This window comes from Oryzias latipes, chromosome 12 (assembly GCF_053564925.1).
Source record: "Oryzias latipes strain Hd-rR chromosome 12, Olatipes_Hd-rR_3.1".
NCBI lineage: Eukaryota > Metazoa > Chordata > Actinopteri > Beloniformes > Adrianichthyidae > Oryzias > Oryzias latipes.
In genome coordinates, this window is record NC_136248.1 from 28,884,401 (window position 1) to 28,911,191 (window position 26,791).

Genomic DNA, 26,791 nt, shown 5'->3' on the forward strand with positions numbered 1-26,791 from the left:
AAGCTGAACTGATTCAATGCATGGATTTTATCCTAAATGAAAAAAATAGACATCTGGATATGAAAAGACTTTTTTGGACATTTCTTTATATGTTTGTTGCCATTTTATTCCTTATTATTCCTGCATTCTTTATGATTTGTGCTTGTTTGATTTCCAATTGCAACTCATAAATAATAGTATTTAGAAAAAATTATTAATTCTCAGGTCACTTCCTCATTGGAAATACTGTTGATTAACCAATTCTTCAAAAAGAAAATACAGATTATGCAGATTACAATTGTTTTTGTTTTAGTGCATGGAGGCTTCAGTTCAGCTTATAACCACCAGGAGACAGTTTTTTTTTTTAAAGTTCTCAAGAAGGTTTTCAGCAGATTCAGGGATCACAAACCTGAGTTCACCTCAAGAGGGAATTACTAACATTATTACTAGTTCAGAATGTCAGTGTAAATAAGCTGATTTTTTGCTCCAAGCTTCATAAATATTTATCAAAACTTTCCTGTTGTAAGATTTCCTCATAAAGCATTTAGTAAAACACATTTAAACAAATTCACTGTTTATCATCTAGCCACTTCCACTAATCTTCAGACCCCCTTTCCTGCATTCCTCACTCCTAGCCCGCTTTGTATGATTATGTCCGCTAATGGCATAAAAAGGGAATTTACCTTTGTAAATCCCTTGTTACCAAGACGAGCCAGTTTCCTACACTTTTCCCAAGGGAATCATGGGTAAAGTTGAAGGAAAATCTGTGTCCTCTAATGAAGGACGTCATTGGAGACTTTCTGTGGTTTTGATTCATCTGCTGCAGAGCTTAAACCTGTTCTCACTGCAGGTGGGGCTTTCCGTGATCCAGTCAGCTCTCAGAGCAGATCACATCTAATTATTTCCATGATTTTCCCAGCCAAGTCACCAAGTCCACTTACATCTGCATGTCTGCAACTCCAAAATGTTTCAAATTTTAACCCTTGAACACCACACGCTCTTTGGCATAGCGTGACTCTTCTACCATTTACACAATCGATATGAATCAGCCGATTCAGATACAAAATAAAGCAGCTTTGTGTACCAGCTTTGCACCAATACGCAACACATTACTAACAAAGTGCCGCATAACAGGATACAGCTTTTCCCCACGACAGAATCAGCTGATTTACGTTATAAGCGTAAGCACTTCTTTACTAAAAAATGTTGCATATCATCCACTGGAATTGTGTTAATTACGTAAATGGTTGGAGAGTTACAGTAGTCTAAAGACCGTAAACACTGGAGCTTTTAAAGGGTGAAAATGCCACCGTTTCTGATTACAGTTAGTTTAGGATCGTTTATATCTTCTCTGGTTAAGCTGGACTCTATTGTCCCAACAAACCCAAAGGTAGAGACAACTCCTACCTGCAGTTCCGCTGTACGCTCCTATGTTGATCTTGTAGCGCGATCTTGGCTCTGAAAGCGTAAACTTGTCGTATTGGGCGTAGGCCGACTCCCCCTTGTCCTTCAGGTCCACTCGAAGCTCATAGTGTCCCAAAGCTGTGATTTTGTGTAAACTGGAGAGACCTGTAACCCAGGTTCAGAGCTGTGAGTGATGGAAGATGAGATCAAGATAAAGCTGTGGAGAAGTGGAGCAGCCTTACCCAGCCAGAACTCCTCGTTCATGTTCCCAAAGCCAGCGGTGTAGTTTTTCCAGTTCCTAAAGAAATCCAGCCTTCCGTTCTGACGTCTGAGGAAAACCTGAGGAGGAACGACGGATGAGCGGCTGGCTGAGGTGGAGAAAACCCAAATAAAAATGTGTGGCCAAAGCAGAATCAAAATTGAAATGATTGTTCAAATACACAACAGTTAGGGAATATCGGGAAATGTGACAGTTGAGTTTTTTTTAGATAAATGTTTTCATATTTCATAAATAGCCTAGAATTTATTTTAGACATGTTTTTCAAATAAATTAAATGTTTATTTCATAATTTCATTATTCCAGTCACATTTCCAGCAAGAATGCCAGTGGTTTTCATGTATATTAGGGTATATTAGGGTTCTATCAAAACATCCATTCAAATAGTGGATAGGCCAATAGATATGTTATTAATATAAACAGTAAATGGGCTGTCCAGCTGCAGATATAACCTTAAACAGTTACACAACATATATTCCAGGGTCAGAACAGATTCGTCAATAACGGAACTTAAGCTTTGAAATAAAAAGAAACATTGACTTCTTATAAAGAAATACCGCCGGCTTGGTATCGTATAAGAGGTTCAATGTACTGCACAGGCCTCTGAAAGCCAATGTCTTCCACAACATTAAAGGCATGGTCCTCTACAGCCAGGTACTTCATTACAACGCATACTTGTGGTTCTGAGTCTTTGGCTTTTAACCCTTGTGTTATCTTAGATGACCCCATCCTTACATTGACGTGTTCTCCCTACCATGACAAAGGTGGATAAAGGTGGAAAGATTTCATGTAATCCATGGACACCAGTGAAGATCACAAATCATTGAAGAAAAAAGGTTCAGAGCACTGTCTAGTGGGTCTAGATGACCCAACTCCCAATGTTAAAGTGCCTAGGATAGCACAAGGGTTAAATGCCGTCATTTTTCAAGAAGGTGCAAGGTCATTGATGCACGTTGATGAACCAAACTTTGATTGCATCAAACACTACTATTCGGCCTCACTTCAACTCTGTCCCGTTGAAGGCTGAATGTGGCTTTTTTTTCAACATTTGTCCAAATACAGTCAGTTGCTAAAGGTTTGGTGCGTCCTTAGGAAATACAGGAGCTGCAAGTTCTTTTACACATTGTTTTTGGCTTGAGAGCGTCTCACCATCCAGCCGCCCCCATCTGTGCTCATGTCGCAGTAAACCTGGATGGGAAGGCTCTCCTCGCCTCCGATGTAGATGGTGTAAAGACCAGAGGTCGTCTCTCCGTTCAGTAAAATCTGAGCGCAGTCTCGCGGCCGTCTGTACAGCTGACCAACTGAAGGGGCCAGATTCAGAACAGAACGTCCAAGTTTAGAGAGCAGATAAACATGTACCACCTCTAAAGATGAGACAACAAAGGAAACGTGTTCTTTTTTCCGTCCTTACACGTGGAAAAGACGGCAGTGACGGACCGACTCCTCTGTGGTCCGGCGATGGCCTGCAGGCGGACGTTGTACTCTGTGGAGCCGGTCAGCTGGGACATGCTGTAGGAGGAGGCTGTGGGGCTCAGCATCACCTCCTGCAGACATCAATTCTCAGCTGAATCACACTTTTAAATCCAATCTACAGCTGTTTCTTATATATATATATATTGCTTTGACAATCTTAAATGTATATGTTTTAAAATCAGGCTCTTATGAACTCGCTCTAGAAACTTTGATTCAGATACACACGGCGCTGTTTCTATCTCTTTAACATCAGTTCGATGTGTTTTTAATCATTATTTGTCATTGTATTGGACATCCAATTGTCCAATACAGCAACAGTGTTGGCGAAAAAATAGCAGCTAGAATGTTACATAAAAACATTGGTTGGGGGGATTTTCAGACTGAGAAAGAAAGACACCTGGTTTGGAAATGTATTACCAACAAGGCCCCAAACCAGGAAGTACCAAATGTTGCAATTCTTTAAAAGAGCACTTTCAAAGTGTTCTGTTCTGATGTTCACAACAGAACCATGCCCTGCAGAGGTTCACGTTAAAAAAATTAAAAAAGAAAAATCGAGAACACTTTTTTCCTGCATCATTTTACAACTATGATTATCTTTTGAGGTTGGGTAGCTATACATAAATGTTTATATATTTAAAAAGGATGTTAAAGCTTATATTTGTGCAACTTTAGGGGCACGGCATTAACCTCTTAGCGCCAATTAGCAATGTACAATTTAATCCAGGACTCCATTTAGTTTAGCCTCACTTTGAAAGGAAAAAAATCTGAAGAATTGTTTAAATATAATTGGAGATGAAGTAAGGCGTGAAGGGGTTAATTTTTTTTTCTTACATTTTTCTTTTCTTTTATTGGCTAGGGAATGGACGCATAAAAACTCCCAGTTTACTTTGTCCTGTGTACATGTTTTATTTTTACTTTTGTTACTTTAGATCAGTTTAGATGACAACTGGGATGGAAATGGAAAAAAAAACTCTGAAGAAACTTGATTATTAAATTTTAGTTCAATCTTATTGGGTTTTTTCTTCTTCCAGGAAAGAAAAGAAAATCTACAAAATAATAAACTTTGGTAAAGGTGCTACAATTGGAATAGTCTTTCTACTCTGACAATGAGCAGCAATAACCTATTTAGCACCAAATTTAACGGCTGCAAGTTGAATGTAATTAGAAGTAATGAGTCATTAGTTGAAGCCACCATCCCTCGTTTGAAAGGCCTGCAGTGTTTGTGCTGTTGTACCCTGATTACGGCGTCGGCAGAGGAAAAGCTCAGCATGTAACCAGTTATGGCGGCCTGAGGAGGTTTCCAGGTCAGGGTGGCGCTCTCGATTTGAACATTGGTGGCTGTCAGGTCACGAGGCGGGTCCACGCCTGCAGAGGCAGAATCGGGTTTGAATGCGGCCGTCGGCTGAGCGTTGCTGTGTCAGGCGTGGCGGCTGCTTCAGCGTGCACACCCACCTGTGGTGAACTCTGTCACTGCAGAGGCACTCTTCTGAGCTCCTTTCACACCATAAACTCCAACCGAGTAGGTGGTTCCTGGAAGCAGTGAGCGCATCTGGAACTCTGCCGTGTTCCCAGAAACATGCTCGACCACCGGAGGAACTGCAACGAGAATCCAACTGTGCAATCAGAGGCGGGTCACGTCCACACAGCTGGTTTTATTCACCAAGAAACACACCTGACTCAGCACTCAATGTGATGATGTAGCCATCCACCGTGGCTACAGACGGTTGCCACAGCAACAGGGCAGACACGTCAGTGACGTTTACAGCAGCGAGACTCTGGGGGCTGTCCAGCGCTTCAGGACACGAACCAAAAAGAAAGTTTTGTTTTCTCTGTAGGTTTTTCACTTTGGACAAAAGGCAAAGGAATCAAACCTGTGGTGACGGTGTCTCTGCTCGGCTCACTCTCCTCCAAACCCTTCACGGCGCTCACGGTCACAACATACGTTTTTCCAGGAATCATATTGACCAGCAGAGACTGGGATGTGCTGCCATCCGATGTCACGATCAACGGGCTTCCTTTGAAGGACAGAAAAACATGTTCAACAAACAATTTCCAGAGGATTCTGACTGACTGTGATTTAGACTTTTGTGCCACGTTCACATTCAGGAGGTACAACAACCTTAAGAGTTATTTCTTTGCAATCCATTCACACATTTTGCAACTAAAGTCTAGTTCAAAAAGCCTTTGTCGTTGTCACTGCACATCAGAAGTGGGACATTAGAAATTGCCTTTTGGTTTGACTGTTGGCGCGGAAGTTAGCCTTGCTTATTTCCCAGCATGCCTTTGTTTACACTCTCTCCCGCTAGCGACAAGCACATCATAAGCCTAAGCTAAAATTAGCGTCGCAAACAACGACAAGCAATATCAGATTTATCCAGCCGCATAGTTTAGAACCAGATGGCAGCTCAGATGATTAAATGAAAACGTTTATGCTTCTATATGTCTGCAAGTGGATCATTTAAAATTGGAGCAAAGGAAGCGAGATTTTGGCCCACCCGTGGCAGTTGCTGTGTCATAAGTCTGAGCTTTTTCAAATGTCCAGTTCTGCTCCTGATGCAACGCGATTGGAATAAAGAAATACTCAAAACTCCTTGTGCTATCTTAGATAACCCCACCCTTACATTGACGTGTTCTCCCTACCATGACAAAGGTGGATAAAGGTGGAAAGATTTCATGTAATTCATGGACACCAGTGAAGATCACAAATCATTGAAGAAAAAAGGTTCAGCGCACTATCTAGTGGGTCTAGATGACCCAACTCCCAATGGTAAAGTGCCGTCGGATAGCACAAGGGTTACTCTTGAATTCTTTTATATATGTCCTCCATTATGTGTAAAGGGCGACAGTGGTTAGCTTACTCCTAGAACAGTTCAGCTAGCTAATTGCAACAAAACATGTCTGAAAGGACAAGTCTGGAGTTGGACCGAACTGAGTGGAGACGGTCCCATCAGTTCAGACTGGTGTCATGCGAGAAAACTTCTAGGGGCGCATCCTGAAGTGGGGCACTGAAACAAGTCATCAAAATGAGCAGCGATTCATAATGAAGTCCTTCAAATATTTAACCACTCGTCAACGGATACCAAGTAACATTTTAACATGCTCTCCAACTAAACAGCTTAGAAATTATTCACAATAAATTGTCTTTAACACAATTTTTCTCCCGTATATTTATCAGTACTTTACACATTTCAAAAGGCTTTAAGAAATCAGACTGATAGCTTGTCAGATACAATGTCATTGTATCCTATTTTATGGTTTGTTTAAAGCTGTCTTTTGCAGGTTAGCAGGTATTTGGCTAAAGAAAATATTTCCAAAGGTTGTGGATTTTTGAAAAAAGGTTGACGCTCTGCGCTGAGGTGGAGCACAGAGGCCTTTCCTCTGATTGGTCGATGAGAATCAGCCCTTACCGAACTGACCTCCTCCGAAGGGCGTGTAGGTGATGCGGTAGTTATCCACCAGAGAGCCCAGTGTGGACCAGTGAACCACAGCAGTGGAGTCGGTCACATCAGAGAACCGGAGGCCTCTTGGAGAGCTCAAACCTAGCAGGAAAAAAAAAAGACATGAAAGAAACCAAATGTCATGCCAGACCTATAACAGAATATTATATTTGATAGGATTCCATTAGACTTGGGGGGGAAAAGCCTAAACAGGGGGAATAAAAGTGGTTAGTGGTCCGTAAAAGAGCCTAAAGTGGTGTAGGTATTGTCACATGTTATGCTTTCATCTACCTGTCTGAGCGACCACTGTGACAGGTTGGGAGCGTTGGTCCAGAGTGACACCGTAAAGCTCGATTTCATACTCCGTGCCACTCATGAGGCCCGTTATCACCTTAGTTCTCTCGTCGCCTCGAGCGCTGTACTCCTGAGGATGCGCTAATCTTTTGCTGTCCCTTAATTTGATCACAAATCTGTCAAATATGTCTTCATCTGCCGCCCACGACAGACGGAAACCGTCCGCTGTGATATCAGAGACGAAGAGATGGTCCACCTCCGGCTCGGCCTCTGGTTAGACAGGCAGACATTAGGGCTTTTGGCATCTTTTCCAGCAAAACGGATGTGGGTTAAGAAGAAGTCTGCCTAAAGCTTTTTGTCCACCATCTCTAATCCGCCATGCTTGAGGCACATTAGTGAGAATCAGTTGAGACCAGAGCAGAGGAGCATCTCAGCACCAAGAGAAAAAGCCTTTCCAAAATTCATGTCAGTTACTGATCCACTGAGGGCGAGTTCCTCGAGACCATTCAAAGCCCAAAACACACACCAAAAAAAAAAAAGAAGAAATCAACAGATGTTTCATGCTCAATAGATCTGTCGATTTCAGTGTTTTCCTGCAAGAACGTTTGATTTCCGCGGGACCCGGGTTGCAGCAGGAGCCAGCAGCAACACGGTGGAGTTTCTCCTGCATGTGACCAATGGCAGTGAAGGAAAACACACCAAAAATATGGAAACAAAACGATTTGCTTGCTCATATTTTGGAGGAAAAAAGATCAGTGTTCCAGACTCCTGCACATGGAAACAGCTGCATCACAAGGAAAAAAAGCTTACAAGGAAGAAAACGTAAGGTCATTCTGGAGAAATGTTGGGGTTAAATAAGAGGACTGAGCAAAGCTTCATCTTCAAAACATGGCATCTAACCATCAGAGATGTCTTTAAAAATAGAGTTTCAGGTTTTTTGTTCCATGTTTGACAATGAAACTTCACATCAGGATCCCAAAAACAGCAGCTTCAGATAAGAAACCGAACTGCTGGGCCTTGCAGTGAACCGCGGGTGATACCTGTCACAGCCACTGTGGTCAGAGGCCGAGAGAGCAGCCCCGACTCTGTCACCCCCGTCAGCCTGACATCATAGCCTATGCCGGTGATGAGGCCCCAAATGTCCAGATGGCTTCGGTTTCCCGGCACAGTGAACTCCTGAGGCTCCAGCAGCCAGCCCGAGTCTGTCACCACAATGTGGAAGTGGCTAAAGCCGCCACCATGGGGCGCTAACTTCTCTCGCTGTCTCACCTCCCAAGAGACCCGGAAACCATAGGGGGTGACGTCGGAAATGGTCAAGTTTTCTACTTTAGGCAAAGGAGCTGGGAGGGAGGGGGTGGGTGTGATTGGATAAGATTTGATTAGAAGGAAATGCGTGCAACTGTTGCAAAAGTAACTTTCTTCCAGTGATGTAAAAGCCAAAAAACATGGACTATTTTCCACTCCCCTAGCTTAAAACACCAAGTTCAAACATGACATGCATTGAGTTTCACAATTTTCCAAAGAACCATCAAGTTTTAGTCTAATTAAAGAAGAAAAATTGTGCCTGTGCATTAGCACAGTGAAAATAGCCTTAGCATTTTACTGCGCGTTAGTTTCTATCACCGCACTGCTATTGGTTAGAGCTGGGGTCGGGGTTAAGGCGCATTCCCCTAAAAGAATCTGTTTAAACTATCAGGAAGTTTTGTAGAGAAAAAAATAATTGCAGGGTCACAAAAACTGGCCGACGTGCAAAGTGGCAGGATGCTAACGCCATTTGAGGTAATGCAGAAGTACCAGGCAATTTGATTGCAGACACAACATGGAGCTAAAGTCTAAGCTAAATCTGTGTACGGAAATATAATGGAGTTTACTTCAAGCTAAAGCGTTGTGACTTTTAAATTGTGTTTCTCTAACCCTTGTGCTATCTTAGAAAACCCCACTCTTACATTGACGTGTTCTCCCTACCATGACAAAGGTGGATAAAGGTGGAAAGATTTCATGTAATCCATGGACACCAGTGAGGATCACAAATCATTGAAGAAAAAAGGTTCAGGGCACTGTCTAGTGGGGTCCAGATGACCCAACGTTAACGTTCCTTAGGATAGGAAAAGGGGTAAAAAAAAAAAAGACTAAACTAGATACGTTTTTGTATCAGTTCAAAGTAGATTTCTACTTTGCTTTGATATAACACCTACTTTTGCCTGTTATTCTGATATATTTTATCTTGAAGTATATATACTATCTATCAAGAGAGTCTTAGTGCCCAAAACCCTAAACAAGCAGTTGATAAAACGTTATGTTGGCTGAAACTGATCTCATCTAGGTGACCCTGAACCACATCCGTACTTGTGCTGCTAAAATCCCAGACCAAATCCTCAGGGGGGTTAAAATACTGATGTCATCTATTGATAATTTTAAAGGCTATAATTTAAATCATAAGTCTTATTTTAGCGATCTGGATTGGATTGTTTTTTCTCTCTGTGACGCCTTGAGGCAGTCTTGGGTGGATGTTGGTCTTTAAAAATAAGATAAATTAAATTCATTTCCAGAAATAGGGTTCAGCAGACAAAGTCATCTGTGAGAAAGCAGAGATGCAGAGTTTGTATAGAAAACCCATGAATTGAAATACTCTGAGCTCAAGAAGGGACTGACCCTCTTCACATCTACACAGGGGGTTGGTGGGAATGTGTAGAAACGTTTTCTGCTACTGCCTTTAACTTCACTTACACTTAAATTACATAAAATATCTTTTAGCAGGGTTTACGTAGTCATAAAGATGACAAGGCAATCAGAGAACAGGATAAAATCTGATTAAAAGGGCCAATCAGTTAAGTGTACAGTGGTCCCTCATTAATTGGTGGAGTTACATTAAAATAAAATAAAAACAGCTATAGGTAAAATCCAAACATTATAAAGTAAAACCTCATGGATTTATAAAAAAAATACAGATGTTTTAAGGCTGAAAAATTCCTCACTACACACTTTTCTTAGATTGACATGAATATTTTTACACGTTCTCTATTGATTACACTCTCAAAGTCCAAAATTATAGAATGAAAAAGAAATACTCGGGATCAAAGAAATAGATTTGGCAAGCTGCATGAATTCTGCACAGGAGACAAGACACAGATTGACTGTGGTTTACAGCCAATCAGAAGGCAGAACACGAGGAAACACGAGGAAAATTCTGCAAGACCACAAAAAGTGAAGTACGATATGAAGAGGCACCACCTCTGAATTCTGTTCTACATCGCTCTTTGACTCTGGATGTTTAGATCCCAAAGTCACATGAACTTTATCTGTGATCCAGAAGTAAACAATTTCAGTATTTTTGCCTAATTATCCAGTTTGAAGTCCAAATCATAATTTTATGGTCAATTTAAAACCCAGTTACATATAATAGAAGAACTGGAAACCGCGTTGTCAGTTATAATCTCAATGTGTTTGTGGATTCACATCTGGTATGATTGAACCAAATGCAAAGCATATTGTAAAAATAAATAAACACACTAAGCCTCTATTCCAGACACAATAATGATCCTGATCCTCGAGGACTACAACCTGATTAGGTAATTAGAGATTTAACTGAACACCTGATTCAGATTTGTTTATCTAGGTTTGTAGAGCACTGAGTTGGGGATGGGATTCCAGGGAAAACCAGGAGACTCTCCAGGTACAGCTACAAAAAGGTAATCACCCTAAAGCTGGAAGCACACTAAAGATACAAGTAAAATACGCAGTACCTGTGACAGCGCGAGCCGACACAGACGAACTGTGTCGCCCGTAAGAAATACCGTACAGTTCAATATCGTAGGCCGTATCGTCTGTCAGGTTGGGGATCGTAATGTTCCGGGCCTCGGCGGGCAGTTTGAACTCCAGCGTGTCAGACTGCTGGTCACTGACCCGGATAACAAAGCCATCAAAGTGGCCCGACACGGTTTCCCAGGACAAGCTGAGGTTATGTGAGCTCACAGAGGAAGCCGTCAAGACCCCCAACTGCGGAGCGTCCTCTGAACAAAAAAGAGAACACCACCTGTGGGTTACACGCGCCTGTGGCAGGAAGTGAGCTGGAGTGGAGTGCATGCAGATGGGATACCTGTTGTAGCTACAGCAAACAGAGGCCGAGTGCTCTGCCCGCCAGCATCACTGGCGTACAGCTTTATGTCGTAGCTCGTGCTGGCTTTAAGTCCAGCCATAACCGTGGAGCGCACGTCCCCCGGCAGCGCACGGCCCACGGCCTGTGAGGGCAAAGCAGACTCTCTGACTTCTACTATAAAGCTATCAAACTCCTTCTTTCCTGTGCGCCACGCCAGCGAGAATCTGTCTGAGGTAACGTTAGAAACTACAAGCTTGGACAAATCAGGCTCTTCAGCTACAGAGAAAAGAAAAAAAAATACACATTTACTGAAATCGAAGTGCATGGAGGTTCAAGTCAAACAAATGAGCTAAAAGAATGACCAAAACAAAGCTAAAGTACCTGTTGTTGCAATAACACTGACAGCCTTTGTTCGAGATCCCTTTAACGTCCCATAGAGGTAGGCTATGTAATCAGTGCTGGGCCTGAGCCCTGTGACGTCGTGGGATACAGCATCGACCGATACGTTAAATTCTTTTGGCTCCATCAGCCAATCAGAGTCAATTATTTCCAGGATCAAACCATCAAAGTGTCCTTGGGTTCCGTTCCAGAGGACGGAAAAGCTCCCTGAGGTCACGTTTGTGATGTACAGTTTGCCAACGAGAGGCGGAATTGCTGAAGAAAGAAACCATCGTTAGGAAACCAAAGCCATTCTGCAGGAGAAAAAAAACGGTTTCATTTCTACTTTCCTGGAAAGGGCAAGAGGCTTAAAAGAACAAAATAATCATGTGTTTCCAGATAGAACTTTTCCTTAGAAAGCAATGGTTTGTTAATGGTTTAGCTTACTACAAGCATGAGTTAATGAGAAGAGAGGGATCCCTTTTCCAACCATGAGATTAACTTTTGTTAAAGTAAAGTTAATCTGAAAGCACTTTAAAATATTAAAATGAATGAACAGATATGGAGCTGTGAAAAATATTTATCCCCCCCTTTTTTCCCTCCTGTTTGCATATTTGTCCCATTGAAATGATCCAATGTGGTTCAATGTAACAAAACATGTTAAAGTAAAGGCTAAAAGGTTGCTGAGCCCTGGCCAGGTCTTATGTGAAAATAAATGCCCCTTTAATCCGTCCTTTTTAGGCAGCAGAAACAGTGAAGCATTTCTGACTGACGTGTTTTTAAATAAAGACTTTTTAAAGATCCTGACATAGAATGTCACTGATGGACTTGCTTGTTGTTCCAAACGGCTGTCCTGCCGCAGAACTTCAGTTCTCATCTTTGAACTTAAAAACTGATCGTTAGACTTTATTTTATGACAGAGCATTCCCAGATCATTACACCACCACCACCATGTTTGACTATTGGTCTGATATTTTTTTCTGAAGTACAGCTTAACTCCAGAATGAACGGGACGCCGGGATACCCCCAAGAAAGTTCCTCTTTTGTTTCAATAAGAAGTTTGGGGCATAAGCCAAAAATTACTTTTTGGTTTCTTTCTTATTTTTTTTTTTAACTCAGCTGTCTTTCTGCTAAAACTCTTTAATTGATCCGTTTTTAATCCAAAAATCTTTCTGACTGTTGAGTCGTTAACTCTGACCTGCACTTCTTTTTATGTGTTTCTTTGTTTCTTTCATAGAGCAATTCTTACCATGTTGTTTTGATTGGTTTTCATATTTTGGTCTTTTTAATTATAATTATGCCACTTTTAGCCAAAATTACAGAAAAAAAATTCTGGGACATGGTTTCTGCAGAGCAGCAGGAGTCTGACTTGTGGGTGGGACAGAGTAAGCCTTCCCATCATGCATTTGTTTACACTCTCTCCCGCTAGCTTACAACTCCAAGCTAACATTAGCAACAAAAATGGCGAGCAGTCTTGGAGCCATCCAGTTGTACGGTTTTGAGGCAGATGACAGCTCAGACGAGGAAAAAGGCTACTTTAAATGGATCTATTCGTCTGCGCGTGGAAGCATCAGAATGGAGCGGAGCATGGGACCTGCTAGTTATAGATTGTTTGCAGCAACTACAAGCTTTTTCAAATGGGTTTTTTTTGCCTGCTCCTGATTTTAACAACAAATCGAATAAATGCAGTTTCAATCTGAATTTTCTTTATATATATCCTCCATCATGACAAAAATGGTCCAAGAACATGTTAAAATCACAATTTCCATTGGAGTGACTCTTTAAGTATTTTGAAGTGTGAAAGTAATCGGATGAGTTTTAGGTCAAACTGTGGCTAACCACATTTTATTTGGGTTTTAACCGAGCGGTGGCATTTAGTTTTTCATAAGACCAAGCAGGTTAAAATAAACTATTTTTTATTGTTATTCTGGTCATTGTATTTTGATCAGAATATGTAAAAGTCACAGACCCTTAACCCTTGTGCTATCTTAGATGACCCCACCCTTACATTGACGTGTTCTCCCTACCATGACAAAGGTGGATAAAGGTGGAAAGATTTCATGTAATCCATGGACACCAGTGAAGATCACAAATCATTGAAGAAAAAAGGTTCAGAGCACTGTCTAGTGGGTCTAGATGACCCAACTCCCAATGTTGAAGTGCCTAGGATAGCACAAGGGTTACACATATTTGTACTTCTGAGGGTGTTAATGCTTTTTAGCTGCACTGAATGAACACATGCCACCAAGCAAGTCATCCTTTTCATGCCAACGTGCAACAAGGTTAAAAAAAGAAGGCGCACCATCACCCTAAGGTTAAGCTGTTAGACATTAACTGATAAAAAAAAAAAGCGCAAATTGCATAAATTGCCATATTCAAGCAAACGTCTATTTCAGAGTGAAAGAGGTGGGTGTCACACGGACAGACCTCCGCTGACTCGCTAACGATGGCTGGCAGCTAATGCTGAACGCGGACTGATGGGATGAATGATTGACATGTGGAGGAGTGACAGGAGCAGGAAAGTTATTGGTTTGACTTTTGCAACACTTGCAGCACATCACGGAGGGGGGTCATGCATGTTGAGAACCATAATGGAGAGCAGTCAAAGGGGAACTTTTGAGGGGGCGTTTGGTTGATGCGGCGTGGAGGCCCATCGTCCTGTCTTCTCTCAGACAGAAACAGTGGCTGGAGGGTGAAAAATAGTACAGTAATGGTGTTAAGATGCAGCAGCTCAGCGCATTGAGGCCCTGTTGATGGAGAGTGGTGCCAAAACAGAAACCTCGTCATTACGTTGAAGTCGATTCATGCATGAAGACGTGGACAGTCTACTGAGAGAGGCAACTACATTTATTCTGAGGGGAAAATCTGAAAGATATTAATAGAAGACGAGAAGAGCAGCTACAACCCTGTAAGTCGCAGGTACCTGTGGTGGCTTCATTGTACAGGGGTTCAAGGAAGGAGCCCTGATGCATCCCATACAGGCCAACCATGTAGGTGGTGTTGGGATACAGCCCGGAGATGGCCAAGCTCAAAGCGTCTCCGGACAGTGTGAGGTTCTGACTCTCAAGGAGATTCTCCATGTTTGTTACCTCAATAACAAAGCTGTCAAAGTCTCCGCCCTGGGGGCTCCAGGACGCAGTGAAGCTGTCCCATGTAATGTCAGAGATGGTGAGGTTCACCACCGCCGGCTCAAGCTCCGCTGGCAAAAAGAGACATCAGACTGGGTTCAACTGGATGGCAACAGGGATTATTACATTCATTTAAAGCACATTAAAACACAAACAGCAGCAGAGCGTCGGGACCAAAAATGAACATCTAAAGGAAAAGGTCATTACAAGGTCATTTTAAAAAAAAAAACTATATATCCAGAGGTGTTGGTTCTAACAGCTAATGTTTATTTTGGACATGCAACTATAAAAATGGACGATCTTGAACATAAAACCTGAGCTTCACAGTTACGTTTTACTTAATTCCTCAATTCTTTCTAAAAAGAAACTTTGAAACAAATAAAATTGGAAAAGTTTCCTCTTTAACAGACTTTTTACATTTCCTTAATGCTTAACCGCGGATTTTCCCCGTGTGAAAATAATTTTTACAGGGAATAAGGATGTTTTTTTTTAATCGTCACACCAGTTTACTATACGTTTCCATGTTCACAGTATAAAATGTGTTGATCAAGTCCTGGGTTTCTCTCCTAAGAGAGTTAAATGGAGAAAAGAATTTTTACTACGACATCCTAGCTTTAGTTCAGATGCTTACATTATTTTACTTTGCATGTAGAAACAAAGTAATTTCACAGAAATGAAAAACTACCAGGGTCAAAATTACTCTCCCCCTTAAGAACTGACCTTTATATCAACCTATAGAATAAACAACTGTTGTGTGTTGTGCTGATTTGCTTTGACTTAGCTTGTAAAATCAAGTTAAAACTGAGGGTTGTCTTCAATTTAAACACAGTATATGTTGGAGCTCTTTGCTGTGTTATGTTTGCGGAACAAAGAGAGAGGCAGTTTGGCGGTGTAAGTATCATGCTGTGGGCATGCTTCAGTGCGTCTGGAACTGGGAATCACGTCAAGGTGGAAGGAATCACTAAAGAAGAAGTGTATGTGAAGATTTTGAAATAAAAACCCCAAACAGTCAGCTCCTGGTGAAGAACTGCTTTCAGAAGCCCAAAGTGGATGTTGTGGAGTGGCCTGCACAAGGCCCCGGCTTGAATCCCATTGAAAATGTGTGCGGTGACCTGGAGGCCAAGGTCGATTCCATAGGGCCATCAAATCTAGAGGAGCTGGAAGAATGATGGGCTGGGATTTCTCAGGAGAGTTGTTGAAAACTACAACAAACAACTGCAGGCTGAAATTAATGCCCCCCCACCCCCGGGAAAATAATGTTCAATTGACAATAAGCATCAGGAGGGCTAATAATTTTGACCCTGGTAATTTTTTAGATAAATAATTTTGTTTCTACATGCAAAGCAATATAATGTAAGCATCCAAGTAACGTCATAAAAAGCCGTGTTAAAGATGATCGGCTCTGTTTAACAGCACTTAGTAAATAGTTGGGAAATTAGAAAAATATATATTTTCATAGGGGGACCGACAATTTCTAGGCAGTTAATGACTTGACCATGAATTTTGTTGTTTAGTTAATTTCCAGTTGTAAAAGAAATTGCTCAACTTTCTTAGTCGCCTTTAAGCCCTAAAATAAACTTGATTTTAATTCGTCTGCCAGTTCAAAACAAAGCCGACATCATGATTAACCCACCACCGTGCCTTACACTTGGACGAGGATTTTTCTTCGTGTAAACATGAACTTTTTTAAACAAATTGAGTTTCGTGTGGCATCAGTTTCTGTGTTTCTAAACATTTTTTGCTCAACAGAATGGAGCTAAAAGGTCAGAAAATGTCCTGATCTTTATGATACATTCTTACCAAAGTGGGAGGGAACTGATATGACATTTTATCGGCCAAAAACAGATGAGATGTCTGAAGGAATCTGAAAGGCATCCAAACAAATAATACGAAAAAATAAAAGTCCACAGAAACAGTCAATTAATACTTGAAAAGTACTCATTACTTTTGCCATTAGGCCTGCACAATATACCGCAAATTTATCGTTATCGCAACATCAAGCTGTGCAATATGCATACCCCAAAAGATGTAAAAAAAAAAAAAAAAAAAATCGCAATAAATGGTTACCTTAAATGTGCTAAAACAAACTCATGGCAGCTTGAAATATTGAACAAATGAAATAAATCCCTTTATGCATTTAACCAATCGGAAGGACCCGTTTATGTTGTTGATCAATCAGATGAGCCCCTTTATGTTTGATGTTTGCCTCCTACGTCGACAAGGGTCATTTGGAGTATAATTTTTAAACTGTTGCAGTAAAATGGTAATTATGTTTTTGGTTGTTTTGCTATTTGTTTATATACCGCAAATTATATCGTTATCGCAATATTAATCACCAATATCGCATATCGCAAGTTTTCCTCATATGCAGCCCTATTTGCAATTATAAAAAATATACTTATTTGAATGTTTGATCTTCATTTGAGGACAATGATGATTGCGTCTGTGTGAAAAGAAGCCAAACTGCAGTGGAGAACTACTTTACAGCAGGAAAACAGCGGCTTTAAAAGCAGCCAGGGGGTTGGAGTCTCATCAGTGAAGCTCATAACACCTAGAGACCTGGCTTCAACATGGGGGGGGGGGGGGGCGGTTAGTGGATGACAGTCAAGCAAAAAAGCTCAGTTTTATCAGTAAACAAACATTGTGAACCAACACAAAAGGAATCAAGTTTCTGTCTTGTTTACGATGGAAGACTTTTACAAATATTAGGATGAAATAAGGTTTCAATGTTTAGATGTTGAATGTTTTCGGATGTGCGGTTCTGGTCCGGTTTTGGTCCCAACACTCTGCTGTCATGCAGTCAGTCAATCTGTCACATTTCAGAATAAAGGTCAGCTTTTCTGTGGATGATTGGAATGCTGCAAACACGTGACAGTCATGTACCTGTGGTGGCAAAACCTTTGAGAGGCAGGGGTGGCCTCCCGTCCACCAGACCTTGCAATGTAATATTATAGAGTGTGGAGGGGGTCAGACCCTCCACCTCAGCCCTCCTCACATTTCCCGGTAGAATGATTATTCTGGGTGGTGCTGCAGGCGTCTGAGCACCGAGCTCCACCAGAAAGCTCTCAAAAACCCCCTCAGACGCCGACCACGTGAGGATCATCCTGGTGGCTTCAACTCGGACCGTGAGATCCCCCAGCGGTTCTGTACCCGGGGGTCTGGGTTCGCCCCCCGAGCTCGTTAGGCCGGTATCAAAATGCGCTTCATTGCTTAGAATATCAAAGTTTGGACTCTCCTGAGTGGATTGGGAGGTGGATGGAGCTTCTTTGGTCAGTGACTGAACATCTGAGGTAGGTTTAGGTGCTACAGTGAATAAAAGCAGGTTAAAACGGGAACTTTAGAAGATCGCTACAGAAAAAACATGAAAGATCCTGTATGGAGGAAAAAAAACAGAGTTCAAATCTGGATGGCCTGAAGATTCATTCGTTTCTTCAGGAAACTTCAGTCAGCAGCAAGCAACAACTACAGGATTAATGACCCTCGAGTGAGAGCCTTAACCCGCTGAAGGCTCTGAGTAGTCCACTGCAGTGGAAGTACACAGCCGCCTTCAGATGAACCCATGCATTTGGTTTCTAGTCTGGAATCACAAGAAAGACATGCGACCGGCGTTTGCAGGAGGCAGGAGAACCATTTCATTCTGTAAAGGGAGCTAATGATGAACGATGTGGATAGAATTAGTTGGATGAGCCTTAAAAGATGAAATCATATGAGAAGGAGAGGAAAAGCCGTCAGTCCATCCAGACAGAAGACTTGGCAGGCGATAAGTGGGGTAAAAAAATCACGTGTGAACACATGCCAAGATGCTAATCAGAGCTGCAACTAGAGACAGGATTACATCTCTGCTGGAGAAGTAATCTGTGCTACGAAAGCCCAGCTGTAAAACAAAGAAGTGATACCTGTGAAGGCAACCGCTTCAAGTAGAGCGGACCGCTGGCTATTCTGAACTCCGTAAAGTTTTATCTGATATTCTGTGGAAGGCTTCAGGCCGCGGATTCGAGAGCCGCCGGCATCTCCGGGGAGCTGGACCTCTCTCACGTCCCCCAACGGCAGGGACTCTCTGTACTCTACTGTAAAGTTATCGTAGACGTGGTTTGCCTTCCACGTGAGGTCAAAGCCGTCAGACGCGACGCCCGAGACAGTCAGCGTTCCCAGCGTGTCCTCGGGCTCTGTCCCAGAAAAATGGGACTCGGGCGGGTTTAAATACACAAAACTAATGAGATTGTCCTCCGAGGCTGCAGAAGCCGTTAACTCGCGGTCGTCTGAGACCGCTAAGTAAAACGTGAAAGAGGCTACAAGAAAAGAAAGAAAAAGGCATGAAAGGCAACACTGTAGCGTCTGCTGCACACTTACCAAACTGCTAGAACCAAAAAAATATGTATATCTAATTTAAAAAACAGTGAAAAGAAACTTTAAATAGTTCAGATTTAGCAAAGTTTTTGTCTGAGGAGACAAAAGATATTTGCTTTCTACTACAGCTGTAGCAGCTGAACATCATAGCAGAAATGATCGACTCTATTTCCATTTATCTCTGCAGTCCGTCTGGCGATAGCGACGTCTCAAAGGATTTCTCATTAGCATGTGACCTGCGTCCAAATTCAGGGGCTGCAGCTTCCAGGCTATAAAACACTCAGATCATAACTCATACTAAATGATGAGGGCACTTAACCCCAACCCCCCCCCCACCCCAAAAAAGAGAAAACGTAAAAGTTAAATCATGACAAAAACAGAGTTCAACGTTCTGAAAGTTTGAAAGGAGCGACTCTTTTCAGTTGCTGCTTATTAGAAGATGGAAGACTGGGAGGATGCGGTTCAATTCCCAGAAACTGAACAAGCTCCTCTTTGTCAGGAGGAGAACATACGTGATTAAAAGGCTCCCAGAGCAGCTGCAGGAGCTCAGTGGAGGCTAATGAGTCATGGAGGAGCGTTTGACCGCCTGCACAGACGCTGAGGGGAAAGAGCACTACGGCAGGGAGACGGGTGCAGGATCTGAACCAGCAGCCGTGCTGCACGCTGGGCTGGAAGAGTTCAGATTTCCTGCTGGTTAGACGCACAACAGGAACTGGTCTCTAGACATTTATCAAGAGGTCGGTAGTAGAGAATTACATTTCCTCGGTTACATTTACTGAAGTAACTTTTAGTAAAAATTGTTCTCTTGGGAGTTTTGCAGCTGCAGATTGTTTTTTTTTTACTACCAGTGTTGGAATCATCAGAAAACTGTATAAAATCCAGGGAAGTTTTCCAGGGAAACTTGCTGCTCTCTAAACAGAAGAAAGACAAGATTTTACCTATTTATTCAAACCTTAAGAGTTTCAAATGTCAACTAAAAACTTACCTTTTAACACTCAGTAGTCAGTGGCATTTGATTCATTATTATTCATCTTTTATGTATTTTATTGCTGATTGCCTTTCGTAATTTTATGCCGTTTTTCATTTTGTTCTTTTCTATTTGCCCAATTTAAACTTTCTTCTGTCTTTCTTTTATTGTGAAGCACTTTGGTACCTAAAGTGGTTAAGTGCTGTATAAATACAATTATTCATTCATTTATAAGGAAACGCAATCAAAAATGTTATTAATCTTCATCCAACACAACAAAAATAATCAGCATTAAAATATTGTGCATCCCTAATTGGTCAGTGAAAATAGACTTCATCTTTAGTTTTTCACAATAAAATAATTGATCAATTATTATATGTTTATATCTAATCAATTAGGTTTAAACTTTGATTCATTAGCTAATTTTCCAGTTACTTATTTTTTCCTTCATCAAGTTTTTACTTCTACTTTAGTAATTTTAAAGTACTTTAGTATTTTAAAGTAAAGATTGTCTCACTGTAGTACCTTTCCAGATAGGTTACTCTCTGTTCCTGTCCTTTAATAGATATTCCGATGTCCATCACTTTTGCTCAGCATGAGGATAACCCTAAAACTTCTATGTGTCATCTTTTATTCAGGACTGTAGACCATTATTATATTTACTTGGACTAATCTGGACTACCCGTAACTTGAAATATTATGTTGTTGGATGTTTTTTGGAATATATTAAGTTATATCAATAGTCATTTATTGAATTTGTTTACATTTCTGTTGCTATTTTTGCAAACTATTGAGCCAACTTTGATAGTTATTTGGTGCTTTTTAAATAAGTTGAATAAAATTGATCAAACTGAGGTTTAATAGAGGAAAATTAAAATGCAGTTTTGACCAATTTTCATTAAATTTAGTGGGTCAGCTGGTTAATTTTATTCTTTTGTTGTTTGATTGCTTTTATTGTTTCTTTATTGCATCATGTTTCTGATTTTATTTGATTTTATGTTAAGCACTTTGGTTGCCTCTGCTTGTATAAGTGCTATACAAATAATAAATTGATTGAAATTGAAAACAAGAGCTTTCTTAATTTTGAAGTGCGTTTAAATTATGTTCTTAGCACTAAATCAGACATTTTACTGTAACTAATAATCAATACTTGGCTGCTTTTGTTTTTTTTTTTTTTTATTTACCCAAAATACTATTTGGATAACTACCTTTATATCTTACTTACATTTCTTACTTTGACGCAACACATTCGATATTGGATTCATCCATTTTATCTCCTGCTGTCAAACAAAAGGGCTCCAAACATGGAGCCTTGGGGAACCGTCCACGCAGAAAATTCATGCAGAAGATTAATGGACAGATTATTGGAAAGATTATTAGACAGACTGCTATTGCTGCCTCTGTTCAGAGAGAGGAATTTAGAGGTTATTTGAAAGTGTAGAGCACATCCTGAGAGGACGGGGAAAAAGACAGGAAACAACTCATCATAATGCTAAAACCTCACTGTGGACGCTGCAGCCTCTGAGTTTGTCAACAGGTAAAAACCACCACTTCAGGGTTTTAAACTCTGAAGAAAACTATGAGAACATTTCCAATTTGAACATCACGCAGCTGCAAAGCAGAGCAGTGGATTAGACAGCAGTCAACAAACGGAGAAACATCAAACGAATCCATGTTTAAGACGTGATGGTTGATCTGCCACACTTCAAGAGGAAAGTGGCATCTCTTTCTGAGAACCGCTCTCACCTGTGGAAGCAGACAGGGAGACGGGTCTGCTCCTCCTGTGCCCCCTCTCTGCAGTCAGAGTGAGGGTGTAGGTCATGCCGGGACTCAGGCTCCTCAGGACGTGCGTGGACTCCGAGGCCGGGACCTCCTCCTCCCCGAACTGTCCGTCCCGTGAGGTGTGGGTCAGTCTGTATCTGCTGACTTTGGCGTCAGGCTTCTGCCACCTCACAGTGAGAGACGTCTCCGTGGACTCCACCCTTTCGAACTCTCTGGGGGGGTCCAGGTCTGACAGAAAACATCGAGGACATTTGGCCATCAGTGGATTTACGTTCAAAAACCGTGAATCTGGCCACCGTTTCTACAGAGCGGCGATGAAACGGTTCGCTCACCGGTTGCTGCGTTTGTGGTGGCAGGCAGGCTCTCCCTCTCATTCCTCACGGCGGTCACACCCATCCCGTACTCTGTGCCCGGATTCAGTCCTGCGGGGCAGAGGCTGGTGAGTTTACGGTGAGGGGAGAGTCTGTGCGCGTTCGCTCAAAGCTCACCAGTGATAGTCGCCTGTGTGGTGAGCCCTGACCCCCGCGGGACCACCTCCTCGCCGTGAGCAGCTCCGGAGATGGGGCTGTACTTCACTCGGTAGCTGCCAACGTCAGCCTGACTGTTGGTCCACTCCAGAGTGACGCTGTTGTCGGTCTGGGACACGGCCTGCAGGCCCGTGGGGGCGTCCAGCGCTGAGGGGGATGCAGATTTCAAAGTAAAAGAACATTTTACTGGATGAAAACAAATGCATTTAAGGGTCCAGATCGAGTCCTGAACCTTGTGTTTGGTCTGTATTCAGACTGCCATCAAGACTTCCCTGTTCCAGACTAAAGCTTGTAAACAAAACCATGTGACTAAAGATCTCTCAACTCATTGGCCATGAATTGATTGATCATGGAAGTCCTGCACTTTTAGTTCATTCAAACTTTGAGCGTCTGTATCAACGTCAGGCTCGACACTTTTTACTCGCTTTTCTTGGTCGGGTGGAGGCGTGCTGCAGGGAGGACGGTGAAGAAGGGACACTGATCCGTGTTTCTGACATATAGATGACAGTGAGAAGCAACGTGGATCACTTTAAAAGTTGTTTTAATGAGTCTAAATTCATCCAATCACATCTCAATGAGTTGCTGTGTCTCCTTTTTGTGCTGTTATGGCATTCATTTAGGAGAATTAGTAAGGAACAACAAGGTAGCTTTTAGGATGACATCACAGCAGCGCCTGTCGAGCGCGGGCTGCGAAACGAGACTCAGAAAAGCACGTAAGAAGCGTTTTCCGTGGTGGTGTTAAAATAAACCTAACAAATGAACAGTTGGACTCTTTGTCTTCTGTTTGTTGACTCGACAATCGTTGCTTTAGATTTGTCTGCGGCTCATCTGTTGCTACCCTGTGGCTACGGTGGCTGTTTTGGTTCAGTTGTTCCGCTCCGGGAACGGATTGTATTCAGACTGAGGAACCTCAGAGTGAACTGAAGCTCAAGATGGAGGTGGTCCCAGAGCAGTTTCTGGTCCTGGATCAGCGTCCGCTTGGACTGAAAATTTGTTTTCGGGGGAAACGAACTCTGGTTCACTGAATACACACTGAATAAAACTACATAACTACAGATTTGGTGCATTATTCTTGTCAGATTTACAGCATTAGATGACAAAACAGGACCTCCCAGACGGAAGGCCTCCACACAACTGAAGCCCTTCTTTTCTATTTTCCAGCTCTTTCCTTTCAACTCCTGCAGCTCCAAATGAAGAGGTGCATATTTAAAAGAAAAAAAAAGTTAAAATTAAAGAGTTTCGCCTTTTTGAATGGGATTAATTTCCTAAAATAACTGGGTACCCAAAACTTCAAACACGTTTGTATTTAAGCTTTCTCCTCAGATGTCCTGGATTTCTTTCCAAATCCAAAGCAAAATTTGTCTAATTAAAAGACGGGCGCATCGTCTCTTTGATTAAGCAGCGTCTGACTTTATTTTGCTCACGTAGAATCTGGAAATCTCCTGAGACAAACCAGAATCAAACAACAGTTTGACCCTTAGGCCAGGTTATGCTTCACAGCGATCACATCAATCATCCCTACGGTCTAGTTCATAATGAAGTGGCCGCTTTTGCTTGCAACTGTCCGCCATTAATGTGACAAACGTCCGCCTGACGTTTAGTGGTTTGGTATTTTCAACATGGACGACATGCTGCAGAGGAGGAAGTGGCCTGTTTGTCCACCAAGCCGCTAACACAGAGGTGAATTCCTTTCTCTAGTGCAAGATCTGCTTATTTTACAGCACAGAAAACGCCTGAAACACTGGCTGCATCCTATGGTCTATCATGATATACATTTTCATTCCAAGTAAAGAAAAGGTTTGTGAAACATTTTTATGACTGTTAGAAAAATGAAACATGTCCTGCTTTGATTATGTTTTTTTGTGAGATTTTTAGGTTCAGTGTCATAAAGCCAAATGAACAAAATAAATTTAAATTTAAATCATTAAATTCATTAAATGTGAGGATCTGTGTTATGTGAAATGATACTAAACAAGATAAAGGAAACAGTTTTTATCCTTCTCTGGGTACGTGTTACAAATCTGCCACACCTAAGGGGCAATAAAGGAAGATTCCAAACATTTCTTAAAAGGAATATACACATATGTGTCTAAATATTTGATGCTAAACATGACAAGTTAATAAATCGGTTGGCAAATAACATCAATAATATCAACTCACCAAATTACAGCCTAACCTATAAGTTAATTGACAAAAGCCAAAGTCATTATAAAATATTTAGGCTTTTTTGTAAATATAGCTGATCAGTTATATTTCATAGACAAAACCCTTTTTTCTCTTTTTTAATTCATAAAAATAAACCAAATGATAAAATACTGGTAGAAAAAAAAAGTGTAAAGTTTAATCGGCTAAAAGTAAGCTAAGGTTTTAATTTTTTAACAAAAACACAAAGAACAGGGAAATTTTAATAAACATATTTCATGATAATAAGAAATCAAAGCTGGCGTTTGGTTACCTGTTGTGAACGTGGTGGTAACGGGGTCACTGGTGGCGTTTCCGCTCCTGGAAACCAGCAGCACCGTGTACTGCGTGTCCGGCCTCAGACCGTCCATGCTGAGCTGCTTGTCGGACGGGAGAACGTCCACGGCGGTTTGCGCCGAGGGGTCGGAGCCGGGCGCGTAAAACACGCCGACTCTGTCCACCGGAGCCACCGGCAGGTACCAGCTGACCAGAGCCGAGGACTCCGTCACGTCCTTCACCTCCACCTGCTGCGGCCCGTCGATCTCTGAGGAGGGAAAACAGCATCCCTGAGTTTTGGCCGTCACACACATGAATCCGCTGGAGGAAGAGGGGGCCTAAGAAACAGCGGCGCTTGGGAACCATTTGGTGCTTTAACCCCCAACCCCGACAAGGCCAGTGAGGCGGTCACTCAGTTGCTTTTTTGTGATGTGCTGCACTTTTCTTTTTTTGAACGCAGAACATTTTCTTGCGTCTACAAGAAAAAAGTAAAAAAAACAAATCCGATTTTATGCTGAAATCCAAACAGAGACTCCAGAACTTTTCTTTCATTTGCATAAATATTTAGTCCAAGAAATCAAATCTGGAGGGTGAGGAGGTTGTGGGTTCACTTCTTTAAAGGCCCATGCAGTTCTGAGCAGGGGGGCAGCAGATCGTGGCTGATCCGTAGGGATCAGATGTGCCCAGGTGAGTAAGTTAAAACCTTAATCAATGTAATCACAGGTGTTTATTTGTTTAAAAACCTGCTATTGTGAAAATCATTTTTAGGTCTTAGAAAACATGAAAAATTAAATCATCGGGGGGGATGACTCCAAAAACATTTTCCTAATTTTGTGCAACACCAGCAGTAGAATCCCTCCAAAAACCTCAATCCATTCATAGAAAAATCATCTATTGTTTAGTCATGATCTCATAAAGTGCAGCTGTTTTCCTGCATCAAATACTGACACCAACTAAACCACAGGCAGAATTCATAAAATTCATTTATATGGAAAATAAAGACACATAATAAATATGTCTACGATAGTTAATCAAGAATGACATTATTAGCATGAGTAATCTAAAGGCACGCCATTATCCAGGAGCCCGTGCAGCTGCGGGGGCGCCACTTTGCAGGTTTCAGGTTGTTACAAACTCTGTGATTGAATACATAATTGTAAACCAATAGTGGTGCAGATTTTTTTTTTTTTTTTTTTTTTACACGCACTGAGCTGCCGCTCCCATTTAAATTTGCGCCCCGGCCAATTGCCCGTGTGGCCCGTGCTTTACCTTTTTTATATTTATACTTTTGCTTGTTTTTCCAATATAATTCATTTTATTTCTTATGAATAGATATTCTAAGTGTTTTTTTTTTATGTCGGAGTATCTTGAGTTCAAAGGCGTCATGACCAAATGTTTTGAAGTGATGCAGAATCCTCTGGATTCAAGTTCCGGAGGATTCTGAGAGCGAAAAATGAAGCCTGAAGGGGTCGGCCAGGCTGTCTGGAGTTCAGTTTGCTTTTCTTTAACAACCTTTCAAAAAAGGGCAAATGGATGAAGGAAAGTCTTAGTTCAATCCATCGTAGAGTCACCCAGCATTTTAGCCCGGGTCACCTCCATTTCTATGCTTTTTATAAGGAATTCATGTAGAAAAATATGGAGGGATAACTATATAAGTGATTCTGATTCATTTCTTTAAATAAAATTATGGATAATTATTGTCAGTTTTGAGATATGTCAAACATATTTTTTGCGTGTTTGTTTAGCAATTTGCTTGAACATCATAAAATTAACATTTAAAGAATAACTGGACTTAAGAATTCTTTCAGGAGTCAAAGAAAGCAACACCAGAGTCCCTGATGGAGTCAGGAGAAATGTCAAAAAGATGAAGCAAAGCACAGATTTATCTGTGAAGAGTCTCGTCTCTCCAGGGTTATTTTTGTCCACAGGACACGACACAGCAAACACAGATTTATTATTATGTAAAGAAATAAAAGCGTTTCCTGTCGACCGCTGTCACCAAAAGGAAAAAAAATGTATTTTTGTGAAGAAGGTGTGGAAAACTGGCGTTCAAGGTGAACCGCTGGCGTCTTCTGTCCCGTCAAACGACCGGCTCCTCCAAAAACAACAGAAACGTCTGGTTTAGTGAGCGACAACCGAACCCTGATGGCGGAGTCGCCTTCCAAGGTGATTTGTGTTCCGATGAAAAGTCCAACGAGCCGACGACGGGAGCAACGAGCGAGATTTAGTGAGGATGCAAATTCAA

General features: G+C 41.6%; 2 protein-coding genes across 16 annotated transcripts in view; one reads left to right on the top strand and one right to left on the bottom strand.

Moving 5' to 3' along the window:
- Positions 1–26,791, top strand: part of LOC144996475 (uncharacterized) — a 68,286-nt gene that overhangs the window by 40,001 nt on the left and 1,494 nt on the right. Inside the window, exon 4 of one of the 2 annotated variants that reach the window (XR_013659419.1) lies at positions 10,481–10,603. The exons of the other annotated variant lie outside the window; for it this stretch is intronic. The gene's annotated coding sequence lies outside the window, so the exon portion shown is untranslated. Of the gene's footprint in view, positions 1–10,480; positions 10,604–26,791 lie in introns of those variants that run through there. 2 annotated transcript variants of the gene reach the window in all.
- Positions 1–26,791, bottom strand: part of tnca (tenascin Ca) — a 59,053-nt gene that overhangs the window by 1,369 nt on the left and 30,893 nt on the right. For 2 of the 14 annotated variants that reach the window (XM_023960503.2, XM_078956015.1), the window contains 21 exons: positions 24,545–24,814; positions 22,051–22,236; positions 21,895–21,984; positions 21,527–21,790; positions 18,363–18,755; positions 17,350–17,769; positions 14,262–14,537; positions 11,342–11,614; positions 10,961–11,236; positions 10,608–10,874; positions 7,905–8,204; positions 6,862–7,134; positions 6,541–6,672; positions 5,005–5,148; positions 4,806–4,925; positions 4,586–4,729; positions 4,368–4,498; positions 3,072–3,204; positions 2,810–2,961; positions 1,626–1,722; positions 1,387–1,548 (listed from right to left, as the gene is read on the bottom strand). In XM_023960503.2, coding sequence (XP_023816271.1) covers positions 1,387–1,548; positions 1,626–1,722; positions 2,810–2,961; positions 3,072–3,204; positions 4,368–4,498; positions 4,586–4,729; positions 4,806–4,925; positions 5,005–5,148; positions 6,541–6,672; positions 6,862–7,134; positions 7,905–8,204; positions 10,608–10,874; positions 10,961–11,236; positions 11,342–11,614; positions 14,262–14,537; positions 17,350–17,769; positions 18,363–18,755; positions 21,527–21,790; positions 21,895–21,984; positions 22,051–22,236; positions 24,545–24,814 — 4,503 coding nt within the window. Of the gene's footprint in view, positions 1–1,386; positions 1,549–1,625; positions 1,723–2,809; positions 2,962–3,071; positions 3,205–4,367; positions 4,499–4,585; positions 4,730–4,805; positions 4,926–5,004; positions 5,149–6,540; positions 6,673–6,861; positions 7,135–7,904; positions 8,205–10,607; positions 10,875–10,900; positions 11,237–11,341; positions 11,615–14,261; positions 14,538–17,349; positions 17,770–18,362; positions 18,756–21,526; positions 21,791–21,894; positions 21,985–22,050; positions 22,237–24,544; positions 24,815–26,791 lie in introns of those variants that run through there. The other 12 variants (XM_023960504.2, XM_023960505.2, XM_023960507.2 and 9 more) reach the window with 12 other exon arrangements.